Here is a 19354-nt window from a genome sequence, read left to right on the forward strand (position 1 = left end):
ATATAAATAAGAAATAAAAGAGGACCTAAGACAGAACCTTGTGGTACTCCGCAAGAAACTGATTGCTCTTTAGACATTATTGAATTAAATGATACAAATTGTTTTCTGTTAGACAGATAACTTTTAAATATGGTATTTTTCCATGAGGCTAATTGGAGGATTTTGAAGGATTGAGGCTACAGCCTAGCTTTTCAAAAGATTTTCCCAAACGTGTGTTTGGCATTACATGTGTATTCTATGTATGTGTCTGAAACTAGCATGGGACCTCATATCGGAAAGAATGTTGCATCCTGACGCCACTTTTTTTCAACAAATATTATCTCAATGAAGGTCAGTTATTAATTGCAAAAATGTTAAAAATGCATGAATCTGGGACTGAGAAAAATTTCCAATTTTGTTAGAAAATACTTTGGAAATGCACTCGACTCTCCATAGACTTTGTACACACCAAAGAAGTGGCGTCTGGATACTACATTCTTTTCCCTGATATCAAACAGTATTTCACCTACATGTACATGTATGCATTTTATGCGGCACCAGTCCTATGTTGATACATGTAGTTCAGTTCAAAACTTGTGGCTTTATTAACTGCTGGAAATAGTCTAGGCCAAAAACAGCATTTTTCCACATTTTCAACATTGTGCCTATCGCAATACTCAATGGCGTATATTTGTTCTGAGCTTTCATTTAAGAGACTTGTTCATTATTGTATCCATGGTTAATGTTCTGTAGGAACAAAAAGAAATCTTTTGGAAAAATACATACACGTACATGTACATATGTAAATTATGTATGAATTAAACCCAAGCCAAATTCAACACTGTGCATCACCCTTTTTCTCATTGTTTTTTTTTTTACTTTATCGTGTGTTTGCGAGAACCACACCTAACTTGATTTTGTGGCCAAATTGCCTACGTCAAACTTTTTAATTGCCTCATGCGTTTTTGTACAGCCAAAAATTAAAAATAGGTACAGGGTATATTGTAATGACTACAGTGGTTTTTGAATTGAATCCTCTTGAATCCCAAAAAAATGATTGGTATAAAAAGAACAACAGTCATAAGAAAGTAACAAAATGACATAAAGAAGTTAACAATACAACATTTATAAGAAAATAAAAGTATTTTCCTACCTACATATCAACCTGAAGAAAAAAATGGTATATGAAGAACAGCATACGTCATATACATAAGAAAGTTACAAAATTATAAACCAATGGTGTTATTGTAAATCTACAATTATTTTTTAGGCCTTTATGCTTTAAGAACATGCAGTTAGGTATAAATTCATGGTAACTGGGCTGTACAGCCTTGTTAGATTTCATTTTCACATTAAAAAAAATATTTCTCCCGAGTTGGAGTTGTTAAGAGTTTCTGACATCAATTTAAACAGTACAGGTTCTCGTGTTAAAACAGTAGGGCCAATATATCAATACTTTTGCTCATGATACAGACTTGCAGACAATTGATATTTAAAAATGTAGGAAAAGGTCTCTTGGGGCATTTGAAGTGTAAACAAACTGTACTAGAGACCAACATTGTATGCATGCTTTTACACATATTTATTTACATATTCATGTTTACTAACTAGTGGTACAGGTGAGCCTGATGGAGGGGGGGGGAGAGACATGCAGAAAGAAATTCCAACAAAGAATATGCTTGATATCATCAAGAGCACAATGTTAGACAATTTATATTTCATGGTCAAGTTATCATTCCTTCTCTTTTCCACACCTTTCCAGATATGTGAGGCCATATTGCGCTTAAACACTGCTACTGCTGTCGATGTGTACATATTCCTGCCTGATGTAAAACTATCGTTGCCACCACTGGAATTGCCTGGTTTATCAAAACTGCAGCATCGGTGATCCGCCAGAGGTGTTTTGCAACACATCTCAGCAACTAGTGCCATATATTGGTACACTGAAACTTCTCTTAGTCATGCTCCCATAGGCATGCAGAAAGCATGAATCCTGAGAGGCAAATCTACATGAATGCTGCAATGGCTGGCAGTGACCAAGGCTTGGGCTACACAACTGTGCCTATGGGATGGAATCGTACTATTTGGGGAGATGGCTCTGTTGTGTATGTCAGGTGAGAGTTTTGTATGAGCTACATGTATGTTTCTATCAACGTGAAGTCTTGTTTGTCAGACTCTGTGCAAAAGTGTACATGTTTGCAACTTTTTGATGTCATGGCGAGTTTACACACTTATTGCAACGTTGAAGAAATTTCAAATGTGACACATTTTGTTTGGAATGTTTTGTGATGTACATGTAGTACAGTCGAACCATAAGAAGAGCACTGTTAATACAACAAGGTCTAAGGTCTTTGTTTTTCTTTGTTTTCCTTTGTTTTCCATTACTGTTAATACAAGGTACCTGTTATAACAAGGTAATTTGTAAAGTTCCAAGGACCTTTTTATAAAGGTGTTCGACTGTATTTGTTATCCCAGAGCTGTTTTCAAGTTGTTCAGTATTGGTAGAGAATTTTGTCAGCACTATGCCTGTTGCTTCCGACTAGCATCCCTGGTGGATAGGCATTGAACATTGAAGTCGTGTTACTACTTGTGATGAATCACAAGCCTATCAAAAGCTACCAAGCCAACTTTTATGCTAGCCAATTTCAATTGTGGCAAAAGCATTCCTTTGTAATTGTTCGCCACTGTTACTTATGACAGGACTTGTGAATAGACTTGTGATTCACTTAGAAATTGTGACTCTAAGAAAAGAATGAGACATTATGTTTCAATTAACCACCTTTTTTCCCCACATTTCCACACACAGCCCTAGTGGTCACCTCCTGCACTGTGCAGAAGACTTGCAGCGCTACCTTCTCGCTGAGGGTACCTGCAAGTGTGGACTGGAGTGCCCACTGATCATCGACAGGGTCTTCAACTTTAACCCACGGGTGCCAGCGCGACCTAAACTTCCATCCGATGTCTTGGTAGGAAGCCAACTGAATGCGCTATGCAAGCATAGAAACAAGCTGGTGGCCATGGCGATCGGGTTGCAAGGAAATGAGGAGACACTGGCAAATATTGGGCCTCCCGGTGGGGTCTCAGTGTTTGGCCGAAGCAAAGGTGAATATAGTTATAATCTGTCCATTTTGTGCATAAGATTAATTGACAGGATTCATTTTGGTTATATAATACCTCCTTATTTATGACTGTTTGATGAAAACATTTTAAAAAAGAAAGAAAAACAATTCTAGTAAATCAGTATTCAATTAAAGCTTTGCTGGAAAATTCTCTGCTTTACAGTAGGTGTTGGGCTTAGTTTCAATTGTGATAGTTCTTGATATGGAGTCACTGATATTTGAACAGCCATCTAATAAACGGAAAAAGGAACACAAAGCATCAGTTTATTATGAAGATCCAAAGACTTCAAATATGCAGTATGGTACCCAATAGACAGCTTCTGCTGTGCGCTTCTACCAAAGATCTATGTAACAGTTCAGGCCAAAAAAAAAAATATTTGGTCTCTGGTCAGACCAAAGTTCCGGAATTGACGCGGGGACACGGCTTTTTTTCTTTTTCTTCAAGCTTGGATTGTATAGACAAGATGGGGTACTATTTTGCTTTTTTGGTGTCCTCATGTACATTGGTGTCCTCCATAATTTGCCTTGGTGCTCTCGATCATTTGCCTTGGTGCAATTTCCCATTCCTTGGTGCTCTTTGGTAAAAAAAAATTGAGCAGGTGCGGCAATAGAGGGCGCTGTTGGAGCTACCGCAGAACATTTTTGAAAAAAAAAAGATTGACGCGCATGATTAAAATCGACGCGCGCGCTGACCAGAGACCGACTTATTATTTTTTTTGGCCTAACAAGAAGTGAAACTTCGGTTTCATTTCTGGTTTGGCTTCGGGTCTAGAATAATTTTTCCCTGACAAGTTCAAAACCAAATTGCAATACGAACTATTTTTGATTATGTAGAAACATATCTAAATATTTTTTGAAAGCAGGACATAAATCTAGCCGGAGTTCCATCAAGGGCTTAAGAAATCACCCAAAGCCAGTGATGAAGCAAGGAAATGCATTTAAAGTTTGGTTCTGGGATAGTAGTTTGTGTGCTATATTATAAAATCACGAGGTGAGAGTCCTTGATACGGCGTATATTTGTACGCGATAAGCGGCAACAACTTGACGGTAACGCGAAGTACGCGAACATAAATACCTTTGACATGTTGGAGCCTTCGACTCAAGTCGAGTTGAGTCTTCTGATGAGGGACACGAGTTGAGTCGAGTCTTTTGCTCCAAGTGACTCAAGTTGAGTCGAGTCGGTTACCCGTTGGGAATTGAGTTGGGTCGAGTCGCCAAAAATTGTGACTCGATTCGGACTCGGGTCGAGTCATTGCCTAAAGTCATTACAACTCTGCCAATCACTGTCATGTTGTAGGTAAGAACAATATGAAATGAGTGAAACGATGCTTTAAAATACGGCATTAGAAAGAAAAAAAGGAAAAAGTGTGCTTAATACCAGTAACATGTCCATTTCCAAGCGAGTAACGGAAGAAACCATTCATGTACGTACATGTACATGTAGATGACATGACTGTAGAAAAATTGGGTTCCTTGCACAACTCGAACTCCGGATACCTCATTTTTTTTTATCCATTCCCTTGATATTTGAATAAACGGGACTTGATTGTATTTCAAATAATGATAAAAAAGGATCACTACCGGTATTTGAAAAAGAAGACATATCCAGACAGCAACACCATAAAAATAAAGGCTGTTTGCTTAATCAGTCTTTTTTCTTGTTTTTCTTTTTAAATAATATTTGTAGTTCACACACGACTTTATGACAAGTGTCCTATTATTAAACCCTATCCACCTAGGCCCTCTTTGCTAGGGTCCATCCTTATTCAACTACCACCATGTAAAATTTGGATACAGCGTCAGTCCTCCAAAAATCTGCCTTTTCTTGAATTTGTTCAGTGGAGGGGTGACCACTGCCTCAATCCTTCAAAGTACCCCAACAATCACTGTACAGGGTGAGTAAAAAAGAATGTCCCTTTGGATATGTTCAAGTTGTCTCCCACAAAAACGGGAAAGGTTACCAAATTGTTCTCTTCGGCCGACATTCGGTCTGGGTATACTATTGACCACAGTCTGTATTTAGTTTCACTGATATTCAGCCATGCATGAAAAGGATACAGGCCTTTCCTTAGGACTACCCAAAAACACTATCAATACAATGTTTCTGAATATTTTTAGAGGGATATTTAATGTTATTTAATGGCCAGCACACTGCAAGACAGAACATAAATGAATAAATAAATATATAAATAAAATAAATAAGATTTCAAACACAGTTTGTTGCTGTCGAAAAGGTCCTTGATGGTCAGAACGTTTATATGAAACAGGTCTAGGGTACAAGACATGATAGGTCAATTTGGAGAACACCTTCCAGAGGTACGGCAGCCTAATGCTCTGACAGGACGCAGAAACGTTGTAAAATACATGTACGGACAAACTGAAACAAGCAAGAACCTGAACAGGACATTGAAAATGTGAACCTAATCTATAAATTCTGTTTCAAGCTCAATAAATGTAATTCCATTTAATTGATGTCCTGTTCTGTTATTCTGTTTATTTCCTTCATTGTCCAGAGGCCCATTGTTGTCATTGTGTTGATAGCAAAAGGCCTATTCTTAACATTGTGTTGGTAGTATTTTGGGGTAGTCACAAAGAAAGGCCTGCATCTTTTTCATGCATGGCTGAATATCAGTGAAACTTTTACAGACTGTGGTCAATACCCAGACCAAATGTCGGCCGAAGAGAACAATTTGGTAACCTTTCCCGTTTTTGTGGGAGACAAGAACGTATCCAAAGGGACATTCTTTTTTACTCACCCTGTACAGTGATTGTTGGAGTATTTTGAAGGATTGAGGCAGTGGTCACCCCTCCACTGAACAAAATCAAGAAAAGGCAGATGATTTTAGAGGATTGAGGCTGTAGCCTATATTCAAATTTTACATCTTTTTTACTCACCCTGTACAATGCGGGTGATATCCGTAGGCGGTGCTGATGATATCCAGTATAATGTAGACCTCAATTAAAGGCTGAACATAACCAGTGCAGGGGACAGCTAAAGACCTTGACACAATGCAACTTTCAAAATCAACCGACATTTTCTTTGCATACAGCCGCAATCCTCCAAAATCCTCCAGGCCTTGTTGATTCTGGAGGTTGAAGAAATTTCAAATGTTGCACAGTTTGTTGTTTTCATTAATAAGGCCCCCCCCCCCCAAAGTTCTGCTTCCGATTACATGCCATTCAAAAGTAGGGTAGGTACATGTAGGTAAGTACCGGTAGGGAATTTTTTTTTTGCCAATTTTTTGTATGTACGATCATACGGAGGCGTCTGCGTGTAGTCAAGGATAAAAGATAAAAATGTATGGTTTTGGGTGTTTTTTCTAATTTTCCCCATAAAAAAAATAGGGTAGGGGCTGTCAGAATAGGGTAGGTAGGAAAACCGAAAGCAGAACTTTTTTTGGGCCTAAACAATACACAAAAATGGACATTTTGAAATACGTACATGTACTTAGTTTTGTATAATTTCTGAAAATGACGGTAAATTAAGTTCACATCACATTTGTGAATGTACCTTTTAATATTTTCAAAAGGGTGCACTTGTACATGTTGGCGTTAAAGAGTGGAAGCACTTGCTAATGAAATCAGTTATCCCTTCAGTACACTGTATTGTGTGAGCCATTGACATAGATTCATGTACATTCATACTTTAAGTTTAACAGTAGAGGGTCAAATAATGGTCAGACATTGGACATTTACATACCAACCAATTACAATGTACCATGTTTGTCTAGACAATCTGTAAGTGCATGTGACCACTCAACACAGTGCACTGGATCATTTTTGACCAAGTACTTTTGTTAATGTCATCCTCTGCATTACATACTACTATAATTAGCAACATATGGAGCAAAATCCCAGACAAGATGCATAAACATGTGAATTTACGACATAAACATTACCAAGTACATGGTACCAGTGCATTTGTGAATCAGTGTGTGAATACATTGTACAGTGTACTGATGCTTTAATGTGGAGGGAGGTCTGAACATAATGCAGCTATTAAAAAGTATTGACATGAAAATCGCATAAGCAGAGAAAAAATTCACTGCAAAAACACCTGTGTAATACACAAAACATGCTTCATGACTAGCCATAGAATATTGCATGTGGGTTATATTGATAATGTTGATGTTGAAGAGATTGTGGTTTTCACAATTATTTAAATTACAATGTATTTTGTTTCCCACATATTTTATTCCACTTATTTTTTTCTCCCGAAACTACGAAAGAAATGTTTAACCACTAAAAAAACACACACAAGATGAAGCAACTTACAGAAAATATCATTTCATATTAAACATGAAATATTGAATTTCATTGTAATAATTGAAACAAAATAATATTAACTTTGTAGCAAATCATTAAACAAATTAATTTCATGCCTGAATTTAAAGGGAAGATACAACATATATGCAAACATCAAAAAACGAAATGATCAATGTATCACGAAATGTCTTACTGGATTGTTAGGGAACGACAGTCTAAAGCATCCTGTAAAGTTGTGGCTCCTGGTGTGCTGACATTTTCAAGAAAAACTGTATTTTTCCAACGCTGGTCGGCCGACCAGCGTTGGAGAAAACTGGCTTGTTTTTCAAAAAGTGCTCCTCATTTTTCATATTTAGTTCGTCTGCATTTTCTTTGCAATTGATTACACACCTGTGAAGACTACCACCCTGCTAGACTGATTATCTGATCTAACAATTCCCAAAAGGCTATAAATTGCTCCGTTTCATCTTAAGTGGGGTCAGGGAACCAGACTACAAGAATATGATTGTTTTCTTGGTTTGTCCAGCATCTACAATCCTAAAACGTGAAACAAGTCAGTGTAACAATATTTGCTATGTAACATACTAATCCTCCAAATCCATTTAGTTCTGAAAATTGCAGCAAAAGCAAATGTTGTACATTCCCTTTAAATGGTTTGTTTCATTTATCACAAAAAAGTACCTTGTGAATATTGAATAATTTATAATGCAGTTTGTGCTGAGGTGTTACATGTATACGCACGTTGGGAGTTGGGATACACTTGTAAGATTTTAAAACCCTAACCCTTTGGGTTTCTTTACTAGAAAGTATCTGAATCCGCCAAAATCCACTTGTTGTGCCATGCACAAAAATATAGATGTTGGTGACTGCTGAGTATGGAGATATCCTGAATCCATCAAAATCCTGCAGTACTGCTAGGCTCACAATCCTCAATCCATCAAAATCCCCCTGTTTTCAATAAAGAGGTATCCTGAATCTGGCGAAATAGGGCCTACTCAAAAACAGGGGTATGGATTTTGATGGATTCAGGGTGGTTAGGGTTAACATATCTTTGAGATTAGGTATACATGTACATTGTACATGTATGGGGTCACTCAGTGAAACAAAATTGTTATTGTTAATTTTGGTTGTGACTCAAGTTGATTGTGACTCAAGTTGATTAAGAAAGTTTCAGAGCATCTGGATGTTTTTAGCGTGGTATTTTAAAGAAAAACGGTTTTATGTAACATGGACACCACAACATTTTTGCCTATGTATAATTTTCTGATATTATTTTTGCACCAGTTTCCCCCGTGTTATTAGCTGAGAACATCACTATTCACAGACCATTCCAAACCTATATCTGGGAAATTTAATGTGAAGTCTGCTGTCCTGAGAAATCTGTTAATTTCAAAAATTTAAAAAGTGTGACATGATTTAGCATCAACTTGCAGATTTCTTGGAATAGCACTAAGACTTTTATTTATCACTCCAAAATACAGGTTTGGAATGGTCTTATGTTCTCAGTTATTTATTTTTTTTGAGGGGGAAGGTGTGCATAAATCCTTCAAATACTAACAAATACAGTAAAAGTGGTGCGGTGTCCATCAGCAGTCCACGTTACTGTAGGCCTACATTGTTAAGGTAAATATCGTCCTGAAATCGCCAATATTTTTATGTTTTAGTTTGTTTTGAAGGTTTGGTTGAAAGGAAACTAACCTAATGTCGCACTGTTCTTCAGAAAAGACGGGGAAAAATGGTTGCTTACTTCTGACGTGGCTTCATTTTGTGGCCTACGTTTACATTTCCATACGTATTTCCAGCCTTAAATATAAGTTTGTCCCCAGCTTCTGTGTCCATATGTCAGTCGATTCAATGTACGGGTACACGTCGTGTGTTGTACGTATGATACATGTACTACAAGTAAATACACACAGCACCAATACACACGTTGTTTCCCGCACGTCCACAGCATGCGATGCACTGGTGGAGCATGTGTGACTGGAATCACAATTAACACCCAAACGCAGGTCTGGATTTTTGAGAGTCAAACTTTTGACCCCCGAAATTTGGTCTGGCAAGAATAACGCAAAAGCGGCCAAGTGCGGATGTATATTTTACTTTTAAATGTTCTTTTTAATGTATGTATAACCGATAATCCTTTAAAACTCTTCAGTCACTGTACAAAAAAAAGCACTGTGGAGAACAGTGAAGCATGACCAAATCTGCCTGCTTGCCCTGAGCTTCACCACACAAAAGAATTGTGCAGGGATTTGAAGTGTTATCCATACTCCACACAAGATTACCTCAATAGAATTTAAATTGGGGGTGCAACACTTGAGGGGTTGTGAAGTGCAGATAACTACATTTTGTACACGTAGGAGGGTTCAAATATGCTGAATAGCATCTCAATGCTCACGAACTTTCTTAAACAAGGAGTCCATAACAAACATATATCTTTGCTTTGTCATTGTACTTTTGTTCATTTGTTGGCCGAATAAATAATAATAATTATTGATAACATTTTGGTTACTCTGACCAACCCCTTATACTTATTCTACAAATTTTCCAAAGTTCACGAAATGTTCCCCAACTCCATGGAAAGACACACGTGAACATTTATATAATGTTGGATGGCTTTGAAGGGGAATACCAGAATATATTACACGAGCTGTAGGGCCTAACAATATTGTACAAGTCGAAGACGAGTGCAATATTGTCATAGCGAGTGCAATTCTTGTATCCCCCCCCCCCTCAAAAAAACACCCACGTCCAACATTATTATTATTCATATTCTCTTCATATTAGGCTGACTAGCTTGATCCGCAAGAAATACATTTCAAGACACTGCCTTTATTTCAAAAAAATGTTGTCTAATTTTCGGGCCGCTCAAAGCTGCCATTGTGGCTGTTGACAACAGTGCTGCGCGCTGCATCAGCGTGCCATGCGCTACGCTCTGTTGACTGGTTGATTTGTGACTTTCCACGCTCTAGATTGTGCGGAAACCAGCGAAAATGCCTGGATGACTGCAATATCAAAAATATTGCAGTCATCCGGTTGACATTATTGCAGTTGTCCGGGTACTTTTTACGAAAGCATAAAATACGCTGATTTATTTTTACCACTGGAAGCCTGATATAAATAATAATATAATATAAGTCTGCTGTGATATAGGCCTAATCCATGGCATTTGTACATGTTTTTTTGTACACCCAAAGTAATGAAACTGGCAACAGAAATGAATCAGAGGGTGCCATTTCCATCTGAGGGTGCCATTTCCCCCCGAGGTTGTACAAAACCTATGGACTAGATCACAACAGACAATTATTTTCTTGTACATAATGGAAAAACCATAGTTATTGTTCAGAAGTAATAACTTTTTATACAAACATATTTTTGGGGGACATGGACCCTAAGCATTCTTAATTCTTAAGTCCAATGTTGCTAGTGTTGATCTGTTGGTCTGCATCAACACATGCATGCCCTGGGGTCTGTTCAAACTGTGTTGTACACAAAAGCAGAGGTGAAAATATAAAAATGTCTCTGAGAACAATCAACGTGATGTTCCAACATACACGAGGTGATGTTGCCAAACATGAACATCTGAAATATGTCTTGTGAACAATTCTCATCCCACAAAATTCGACAACCTAGTACATTTGTACCATGGTAACGAACATGTTTGGCTCACCTAACACTCGATGCTAACACTCTAAGCAAGCCACTTGTATTCACAAATTTAACACTTTTATGTGTTACAGGATCCAAGAGGTCCAGATCAAAGTCCAAGCCAGAGAGAGCTGTTGACTTCCAGCCACAGAATCTGTCAGCATCACAGGTCTTGGCACTACAAGGTGGACACGTGCATCAGATTCCGGGCTTTGCAAACTTCATGCCATCTTTGAAGTCTGTTCCATTTGAACACCAGTTGCAGCAGCACTCCATTGAATCTCAACAGCGTCAAATCCAAATGCATCTCCTGCAGATGCAGCACCAGGATCTCATGCAGCAGCACCAGCAGATGCAGCACCAGCTCCACCACCAGCATCGACAGACCCCCATGCAAAGAAGGAGTCAAGAGGTTGAGTCATTACATTCACCCGTTGAACAGTATTCTTTAGAACAAAGGTCAGGAAAAAGGCTTCATTCCAGCCCACCATCATCATGCCCAAAGAGGCCTCCCTCCAACAGTGGCAGCGCAGGATCACAGAGTGCTCCCACTTCTGCAAGTCCCCACAGTACCACTCCAAGATGCAGTAAAAGTCCAAGGTTAAGTAGTGAACTTACGTCTCCGAGCTCAAAAGAAAGGCAACCTCTTCATGGCCACAGTTTACTGCCACTCCCTTTTCATGGGGAGACACACCAGCTCATCGTAGATGGGCAAACTCTTGCCATCCATCCCGATGCATGTGCGCCTAGTGTAATACCATTACTCAGCAATATGTACCATGCTCAAAACAGGGCTTCCTTAAATGCTGCCAATGTAAGTAATAGCCAAGCTTTGTTTGCAAACCACAATGACGAAGTCTTCTTTATGCAAGATGGGTCCAGGAAGGGCCCCTCCAGAACTGTTCATGATTCTGTGGAAGTCCCTACTTGTCAGGCAGAGGACACAAATAAACTGGAAAGTAAATCTCCCGTCAGAAATTTGAAAGATAACACCCCTTCACCAATAATCAACAAACCCGTCACTATGCATTCTACAAAACCGGATAAGAAACCTACAGTAGGCAATATGACGCTACAACAAATATTTAAACAGTCTCTAGAAGGAAGTGCCTTTCCAGCGAGTAGTTTGCTGTCAGCTGCAGCCAGAGCTCAGCTTGCAAAGCAGCCTCAATCACCCGATAGTCCCTCACCCCACCATGCTGGTGACCTCATGTCTGGCATGGGTCTATTCAATAAAATGTCATCTAACTTAACATCCAAAGACACTAAACTTGAGTTGGCTGCTTTGCCCAGTAATAAAGGTTCACAGTTCAGTGCAAGCAGAAAACATGTAGCAAAGTCAACAAATATAGATGTTGTTCATTCATCTGAAATGAATGTCAAAGGCACCGCATCAGCGCCCCAACAGACAGACGAGTCCCCAATCCAGTGCCTGGAGAATGCTGTACAGAACCTAAAAGATCATCCTAGTACATTGAAGCCAGCTGTATCAGCTGTAGATGTTTTCTCTCCAGAGGTCACACAGGATAGCTCTGCCTGTAGAAAAAGGCTGAGCACTGATGCTGAAGAAACTATGGAAAAAAGTGTCAAAAGACAGAGATTACAGAGTAGCGATTCTGTTGGATCTCAGACAAAACAGTCAGAAGCTGCAATGTCAACTCACCAAGTGCCTGCAATAAACTCAGACAAACCCTTATCAATGCACCATCATGATACAACCAAGGTAACAGGCTCCTACAATGTCGTCTGTTCCACTGGAAAAGCAACAAGTTCCAGCAAGCATCCAACTGCAGAAAATGCAGAATTGGCAAGATGGCAGCAGCAGCAGCAAGAGTGGTATGCCAACATGCTCAGAGTAAAACAACATCATGAGTCTGGAAATATGCCTGTTGAACATTTCCCTCCAGGATCTCAGGTGAGACCTCCTCAAATAAGATCTAGAGGTCTCCAGGAGCTCCAGTATATTGCCATGGGAGGCAATCCTCCTCCCAGGATGCAAACTATGCAGCAACACCCCCATGTGGGCCATATGCACAGATTTCCAAATCATTTTACGAATCCACAGTTCAACCCTCATCAGGCCAATATGATGCATCATATTCACAGGATGCAGATGCCTTTTAGAATGGATCATCCTGTGGACCCATTAGATCCTAATATTGCTCAAAATCCAAGTATGTGTAATAGTAACATCCTGCAGTCAATGCTCCAACAGCAGCAGCAGCTTCAGCAATTGGGCATGCTTCCACCTGGCAATTTCCAACACCCCGTACATCACATAAGTCCTGTCCATCATTTGGACCCCTCTCAGCATATACCGGTAGCACAAGCAGATGTGCCAAGTCTGCCTCAGGCTCATGTTCATGGACAAGACACCACTAATCCAGGAGCAATGCCACAGCACAAGAAGGGTGCCAAACCAGTCAGGGGTGCAAGCACTTCAACAAGCACTGCACTGACATGTACGGTGGACATAGATGATGAAGAACCCAAGGATGCAGCCTATTGGGTAAAGGCTGCATCCAAATCAGGGGGAGTGAAGAAGGTCAAAGACATACTGGCTATGACAAGGTCTTTGCAGAAGCACAACAGTGAAGCAGGACAGGTTGAGGCAATCTTCCAGGCAGTCTTGGATTCTGCAAGTGGTGGCATGAAAGTAATCATCAAAGAGGGGACTCGATCACAGGAGGGAGTGCAGTCAGGGAGTGCAGACAATAATCAAGAGAAAGAAACGGATGCCCCTCCAAAAGCTGCTATTGAATCTACAGATAGATCAGATTCCATGTGTGAAGTATCTGAACAGAGCTCTGTTTCCCCTTCTCCAGCACAACAAAATGCAGTTGAACCTGATTTTGAGGTTCAAGATGAATCCTCAGATGACTTACTTAATGCTGATGCAGTAGAGAGGCCATGTGGAGAATCTTTGGATCAAACATCAGAGCTAGACATACCTACATCACAAGATGATTTTAGAAAGGCACAGAATCTTTCTGAACTTTCAGTAACACAGATGGAATCAAACCCAGACACTGCTATCTTAAAGACTCAAGATTTGGAATCAGTGTCTTTGGATGGGGATGAAATCCCATGTCCTACACGGTCTGAAGGGGATCACATGGCAAGTCCAATTCATGATGAAACAGAATTAGAGCCAGAGGGTTCTTCTAAAGTGCCCCACCAAGACAATGTGCAGGTGATTACTTGTGACAAGATGTACACAGAAGGTCATGGTTTAGGCAGTGATGAGATATCTGAGTGGGTGTCTCCACCAGTGGAAGACACATGCACAGTCTCTGATCAAGTCCAATCCATAACATCAACAGACCAACCAATAGAATTTCCAGATAGCCCACAGCCAGCAATTTGTCAAAGTACTAAACTTTCTGGTGAACACAAAAGGAAGAGTACTGACATCAAAGATTCTAAAAGTGATGATGACGAGCTCCAGGAACACGTATCTCTTTCATTTGATTTGAGTGAAGATGAGTCTAAGGTGCAAAGTGATGTTAAAGATGGAGAAGAAGATCCACCACAGGATCAATTGTTGGAACATGCTGGGGAAGTGAGAACTGTCTTAAATGAACATGGCTGCAGTGTACATGAAATAGAACCAAATGCAAATTATCCGGAAAATCCTACAAGTGACACTATTGGAAAAATGGATATGGAAGACATATCAGATGGTAGTTATGACATGGCTTCACTTGATGAAGAAAATACTGACCCTCCTCAGACGGATCAAAGAGAAACTGTGGTTGATCAAGTCAAGGAGGTACAATCAACAGGTGGTCAAAGCCATACCTGTGAATTAAAGGGCAATGTAGGTACACATCCACCTTTAGTAGCTGGGGGAAAAGACAGCAGTGATGTTATTGTGGATCTACTAAAAGAAGAAAAAAGCCCACATACTTCAAGTAGCTTACCTCCATCAGATCCCCAGGTTGACACAGCCAAAAGCTCAGTCAAGGACCAGAGGGTGGATGAAACTGCTGTTAAGTTTTCACAAGAAATCACCTCAGTGCAACATAGCAATGACACTGGCAATGACATTACAGTACTTGTCTCTGGAGACATGGTGGCAGGTTCTGACATGGATTATACAGGTGAAGTGATGGAGTCCAAAGAGCTGAATTCATCACCAGACACGGAAGTGGAGAGACAAGGGAAACCTGTCACAGTTCAGGAGCATGAACAAATGGATACAGATGCACCTGTTGTCAGTCAAATTGTTCAACAAGAACAGGCATTAGACTTTCAACCAATAGACAGTAACATAAAACATCATGTAGTAATGGACAATCAACCATTGGATTCTACAGTGGATAGTGAAGTAATCCAAAATAATCCACTAGCTGGTAACATACCAATTGAACAAGATGCCATTAATCACAATCAACTTGTGGATCAGGATTCCATGTTAGGTAGTAAAGTATCTGCACAGAAACAACAAGTTGAAGGCAAACCAGGGAGTTCAGAACCTGTCATACAGGCAGATCAACAGGATGCTGCAAGAGATAGTGAGGTAGTTACACAAGGCCAGTCGATTGACAGTGAATCAATGAAACAGGATCCTAATGAAGATGACCTACCAAGGAAACAGGATTCTACTGAAGAAGACCTATCAATGACACAGGTTCCTACTGAAGATGGCCTACCAATGAATCAGGATCCTACTGAAGAAGACCTACCAATGAAACAGGATCTTACTGAAGAAGACCTATCAATGAATCAGGATCCTAATGAAGATGACCTACCAATGAAACAGGATCTTACTGCAGAAGACCTATCAATGAAACAGGATCCTAATGAAGATGACCTACCAATGAAACAGGATCTTACTGCAGAAGACCTATCAATGAATCAGGATCCTAATGAAGATGACCTATCAATGAAACAGGATTCTACTGAAGAAGACCTATCAGTGACACAGTTTCCTACTGAAGATGGCCTACCAATGATTCAGGATCCTTCTGAACAAGTCCTACCAATGAAACAGGATCTTACTGAAGAAGACCTACCAATGAAACAGGATCCTAATGGAGATCTACCAATGAAACCGGATTCTACTGAAGACCTACCAATGAAACAGGATCCTACTGAAGAAGACCTACCAATGAAACAGGTTCCTACTGAGAAAGACCTACCAATGAAACAGGATACTAATGAAGAAGACCTACCACTGAAACAGGATCCTATCGAAGGAGAGCTATCACTGAAACAGGATCCTATCGAAGGAGAGCTATCAATGAAACAGGATTCTACTGAAGATGAACTACCTACATGTATGACAAAGGATCCTACTGAAGAAGATCTACCAATGAAACAGGATCCTACTGAAGAAGACCAACCAATGAAACGGGATCCTAATGAAGGAGACATATCGATGAAACAGGATCCTACTGAAGGAGACATATCGATGGAACAGGATTCTAGTGAATATGACCTACCAATAAATCAGAATCCAGATGAAGATGACCAACTAATGACACAGAATCTTAATGCAGATCAACCAATAAAACAGGATTCAAATGAAGATGACCTACCAATACCAATGACACTAGATCCAACTGAAGATAACCTACCAATAAAGCAGGATACTGATGAAGAAGACCTACCAATGAAACAGGATCTTACTGAAGATGACCACCCTATAAAACAGGACTCTAATGATGATCAACCAACAAAACATGTTCCTACTGAAGAAGACCAACCAATAAAGAAAGATCCTATTGAAGATGAACAATCAGTGTCAAAGGATTCTAATAAAAATGACCTACCAATGAAACAGGATACAAATGAAGGTCAACCAATGAAATTGAATCTTACTGAAGATGACTGGCCTATAAAACATGGCTCTAATGAAGACGACCAACCGATGAAACAGGATCCTACTGAAGAAGACCAACCAATGAAACGGGATTCCAATGAAGAAGACGAACCAGTGAAACAGGATCCCATTAAAGAACACCAACAAATGAGAAAAAATTCTAATGAAGAACACCAACCAATGAAACAGGACCCCACTACCTCATTAGACAGTGAACAGCAAATGGACACGGAGCCTGTTCAGCAAGACCTTGAGAATGTGAACCATCCAGTGACACAAGATCCAGTGGTAGATAATGAACAAGTGCAACAAGATAAACCAGTAAATCAAGACAACAAAATGGATGATAACACAATGGACTTTGGCTCACAGCCAATGGATATTCAACCAGTAAAACAGTTTCAATGTTTGGATAATGAGCCTTTGGAACAAGATCACACTGTGGCTGATGAAGAGGTAGAACACGATCTGTCTGTTAGCAAAGGAGCAGTGGAACAAATGCATCAAATGGACTTTGATCAAGTAAAACAAGATCAGGATTCCTCAGTGGAGAGTGAACCAGTCACACAAGATCAGTTAAGTGAACTAATGAAAGAAGTGGCAAGCACTGAAGAGTCAGTGAAGCAATGTCATTCGGATAACAGTGAATCATTGAGGTTAGATCATTTAGAAAACCTTGAAATAGAGGAGAAATTTGCAGACAGGAAAACAGTGAAACAACATGTAGTGGATATCTGTGATAATGGCAGCTCAAAAATCAGCGAAGCAGTGTATGTTGATCTCGTGACCAGTTCATCTTTTAAGCAAGATCATGTGGTTAAACACGAGTCAGATGAACAAGAGAAGTTGACCTCAGTGGACCATGGGACAACTGATGAAGTTCACGTAGGTAGCAATGAACAATTCACACAGCAGGACACAGATATGCCAGATGATACAGAAAAGAGTGAACCAGTGAAGAAAGATTGTTTTGCTCACATAAATCTAATGGGACAAGATGCGCAGAAAACCACTGAGCTCAAGGTACAGAGTCTCCCGGGAAAAGCTGAAACATCAAAACAAAGTGAAGACCCACATAATCAAACAGTTGATTGTGAACCAGTGTTTGGAGATCAGCTGATTGACGGTGAAGCACTGAAAGAAGATAAGACTGAGCTAGTGCAGGAGGATAATGTGGACAAAAGTCTTGTTTGTATGAGGCCTGATTCTTCAAGGGAAGATAGAGACTTGAGACCCTCTCAAGTAATAGAGGTGACTACCTGTATTAACAAAACTCTGTCCAGTGACCAAGATGAAGAAAGTCCTGATAAATCAAGTAGCAATATGTCTTTAGCCAAACTGGAGAACACTTTGTCATATTCAAATAACCCTTTTGATGGGTTGCATACTGTTGAAACGCAGTCACTAGAAACACAAGATGCAGATCTGGCTTCAGAAAGGACTCCTGAACAGGACCATATCCCATCTGGAGCACTCTTAGGAATCCAAAACGTGCCAGAAAGTGAATGTTTCATGCCTCCTGAAGGTGATTCACACCACCCTGCTGCTGACTCTGAGGCAGAAGAAAGTACTGTACCAGATACACAATGTCCCAGTGAGGGCCTGGAACACAACCTGCCTGTTTGTAGCAGTGTACAAAGATTAACAGAGAAGTCAACTTTGGTACAGGCGAATATCTCATCTGAAGCTCCCTTGGAAAACCTGGCCTCCAGCGAATCCAGATCTGAGAGTTCACCAGTAATTGTAAATGGACCACCATATGTCAATGTGGATCCTCCTGGCGAGGAACCTGCTCCTGAAACTACAAGCCAAACTGAAATGACAGCAGCTTCTGGGCAACATTCTCTTTCTGAAACTCCAAAGGAGTCTCCAAGCCCACAGGGCTCAACCCAGCACAGAGAGAGTCCCACCCCTAATGGAGTACTAGAGTCTGAGCACTTGAATGACATTCCCATGGATTCTGCAGTGGTTGAGAATCAGCCAGATAAACTGACCTATCAGGGCACCTCTAAAGGAGAGAAGCAGTCCACTTCAGATGATGAAAGGGAAAACAGGGAGAACAAACCTCTGACAGACGAGCCACCTGTTCAAGAGATCTGCACCGTTAAGAGGGAATCAAACTTGAAAAGGGGTGTCAGTGATACTCAGAAGGCAGTATTGAGTGCAAAGGAAGCAGGATTAAAGAAGGAGAGACTGGTTCAGGAGGCTCCAACTAGAGTATTACGTGGGAATGTTCGAGCCGGTGAGTACTATTGGCCTGAATGTTATGTTTCATCTTACTGTTGATTCTAATAGCATATTGTCATTACACTGGTTTTGGACAAAAGAAATGAATATGAATTTATACATACATGTGTCATTGTTGTTGTCGAGTCACTTGAGTCGAGTCCAAGTCTATTTGGTTAAGTCTGAGTTTGATCTCGTGTCATTTGGTTCAAGTTCTGAGTCATGAGTCATTTCATTTAAGTCTGAGTCACATGAACATACACATGTAAGTAAGTGACATGTAAGTGAT

General features: G+C 40.0%; 1 protein-coding gene across 4 annotated transcripts in view; it reads left to right on the forward strand.

Moving 5' to 3' along the window:
• Positions 1–19354, forward strand: part of LOC119720713 — a 30010-nt gene that overhangs the window by 4616 nt on the left and 6040 nt on the right. For 2 of the 4 annotated variants that reach the window (XM_038190522.1, XM_038190523.1), the window contains exons 1-3: positions 1966–2093; positions 2786–3081; positions 11105–19081. In XM_038190522.1, the coding sequence (XP_038046450.1) occupies positions 1966–2093; positions 2786–3081; positions 11105–19081 (8401 nt within the window). Of the gene's footprint in view, positions 1–1741; positions 2094–2785; positions 3082–11104; positions 19082–19354 lie in introns of those variants that run through there. The other 2 variants (XM_038190524.1, XM_038190521.1) reach the window with 2 other exon arrangements.

This window comes from Patiria miniata, unplaced genomic scaffold (genome assembly GCF_015706575.1).
Source record: "Patiria miniata isolate m_02_andy unplaced genomic scaffold, ASM1570657v1 HiC_scaffold_9, whole genome shotgun sequence".
Classification (NCBI taxonomy): Eukaryota; Metazoa; Echinodermata; class Asteroidea; order Valvatida; family Asterinidae; genus Patiria; species Patiria miniata.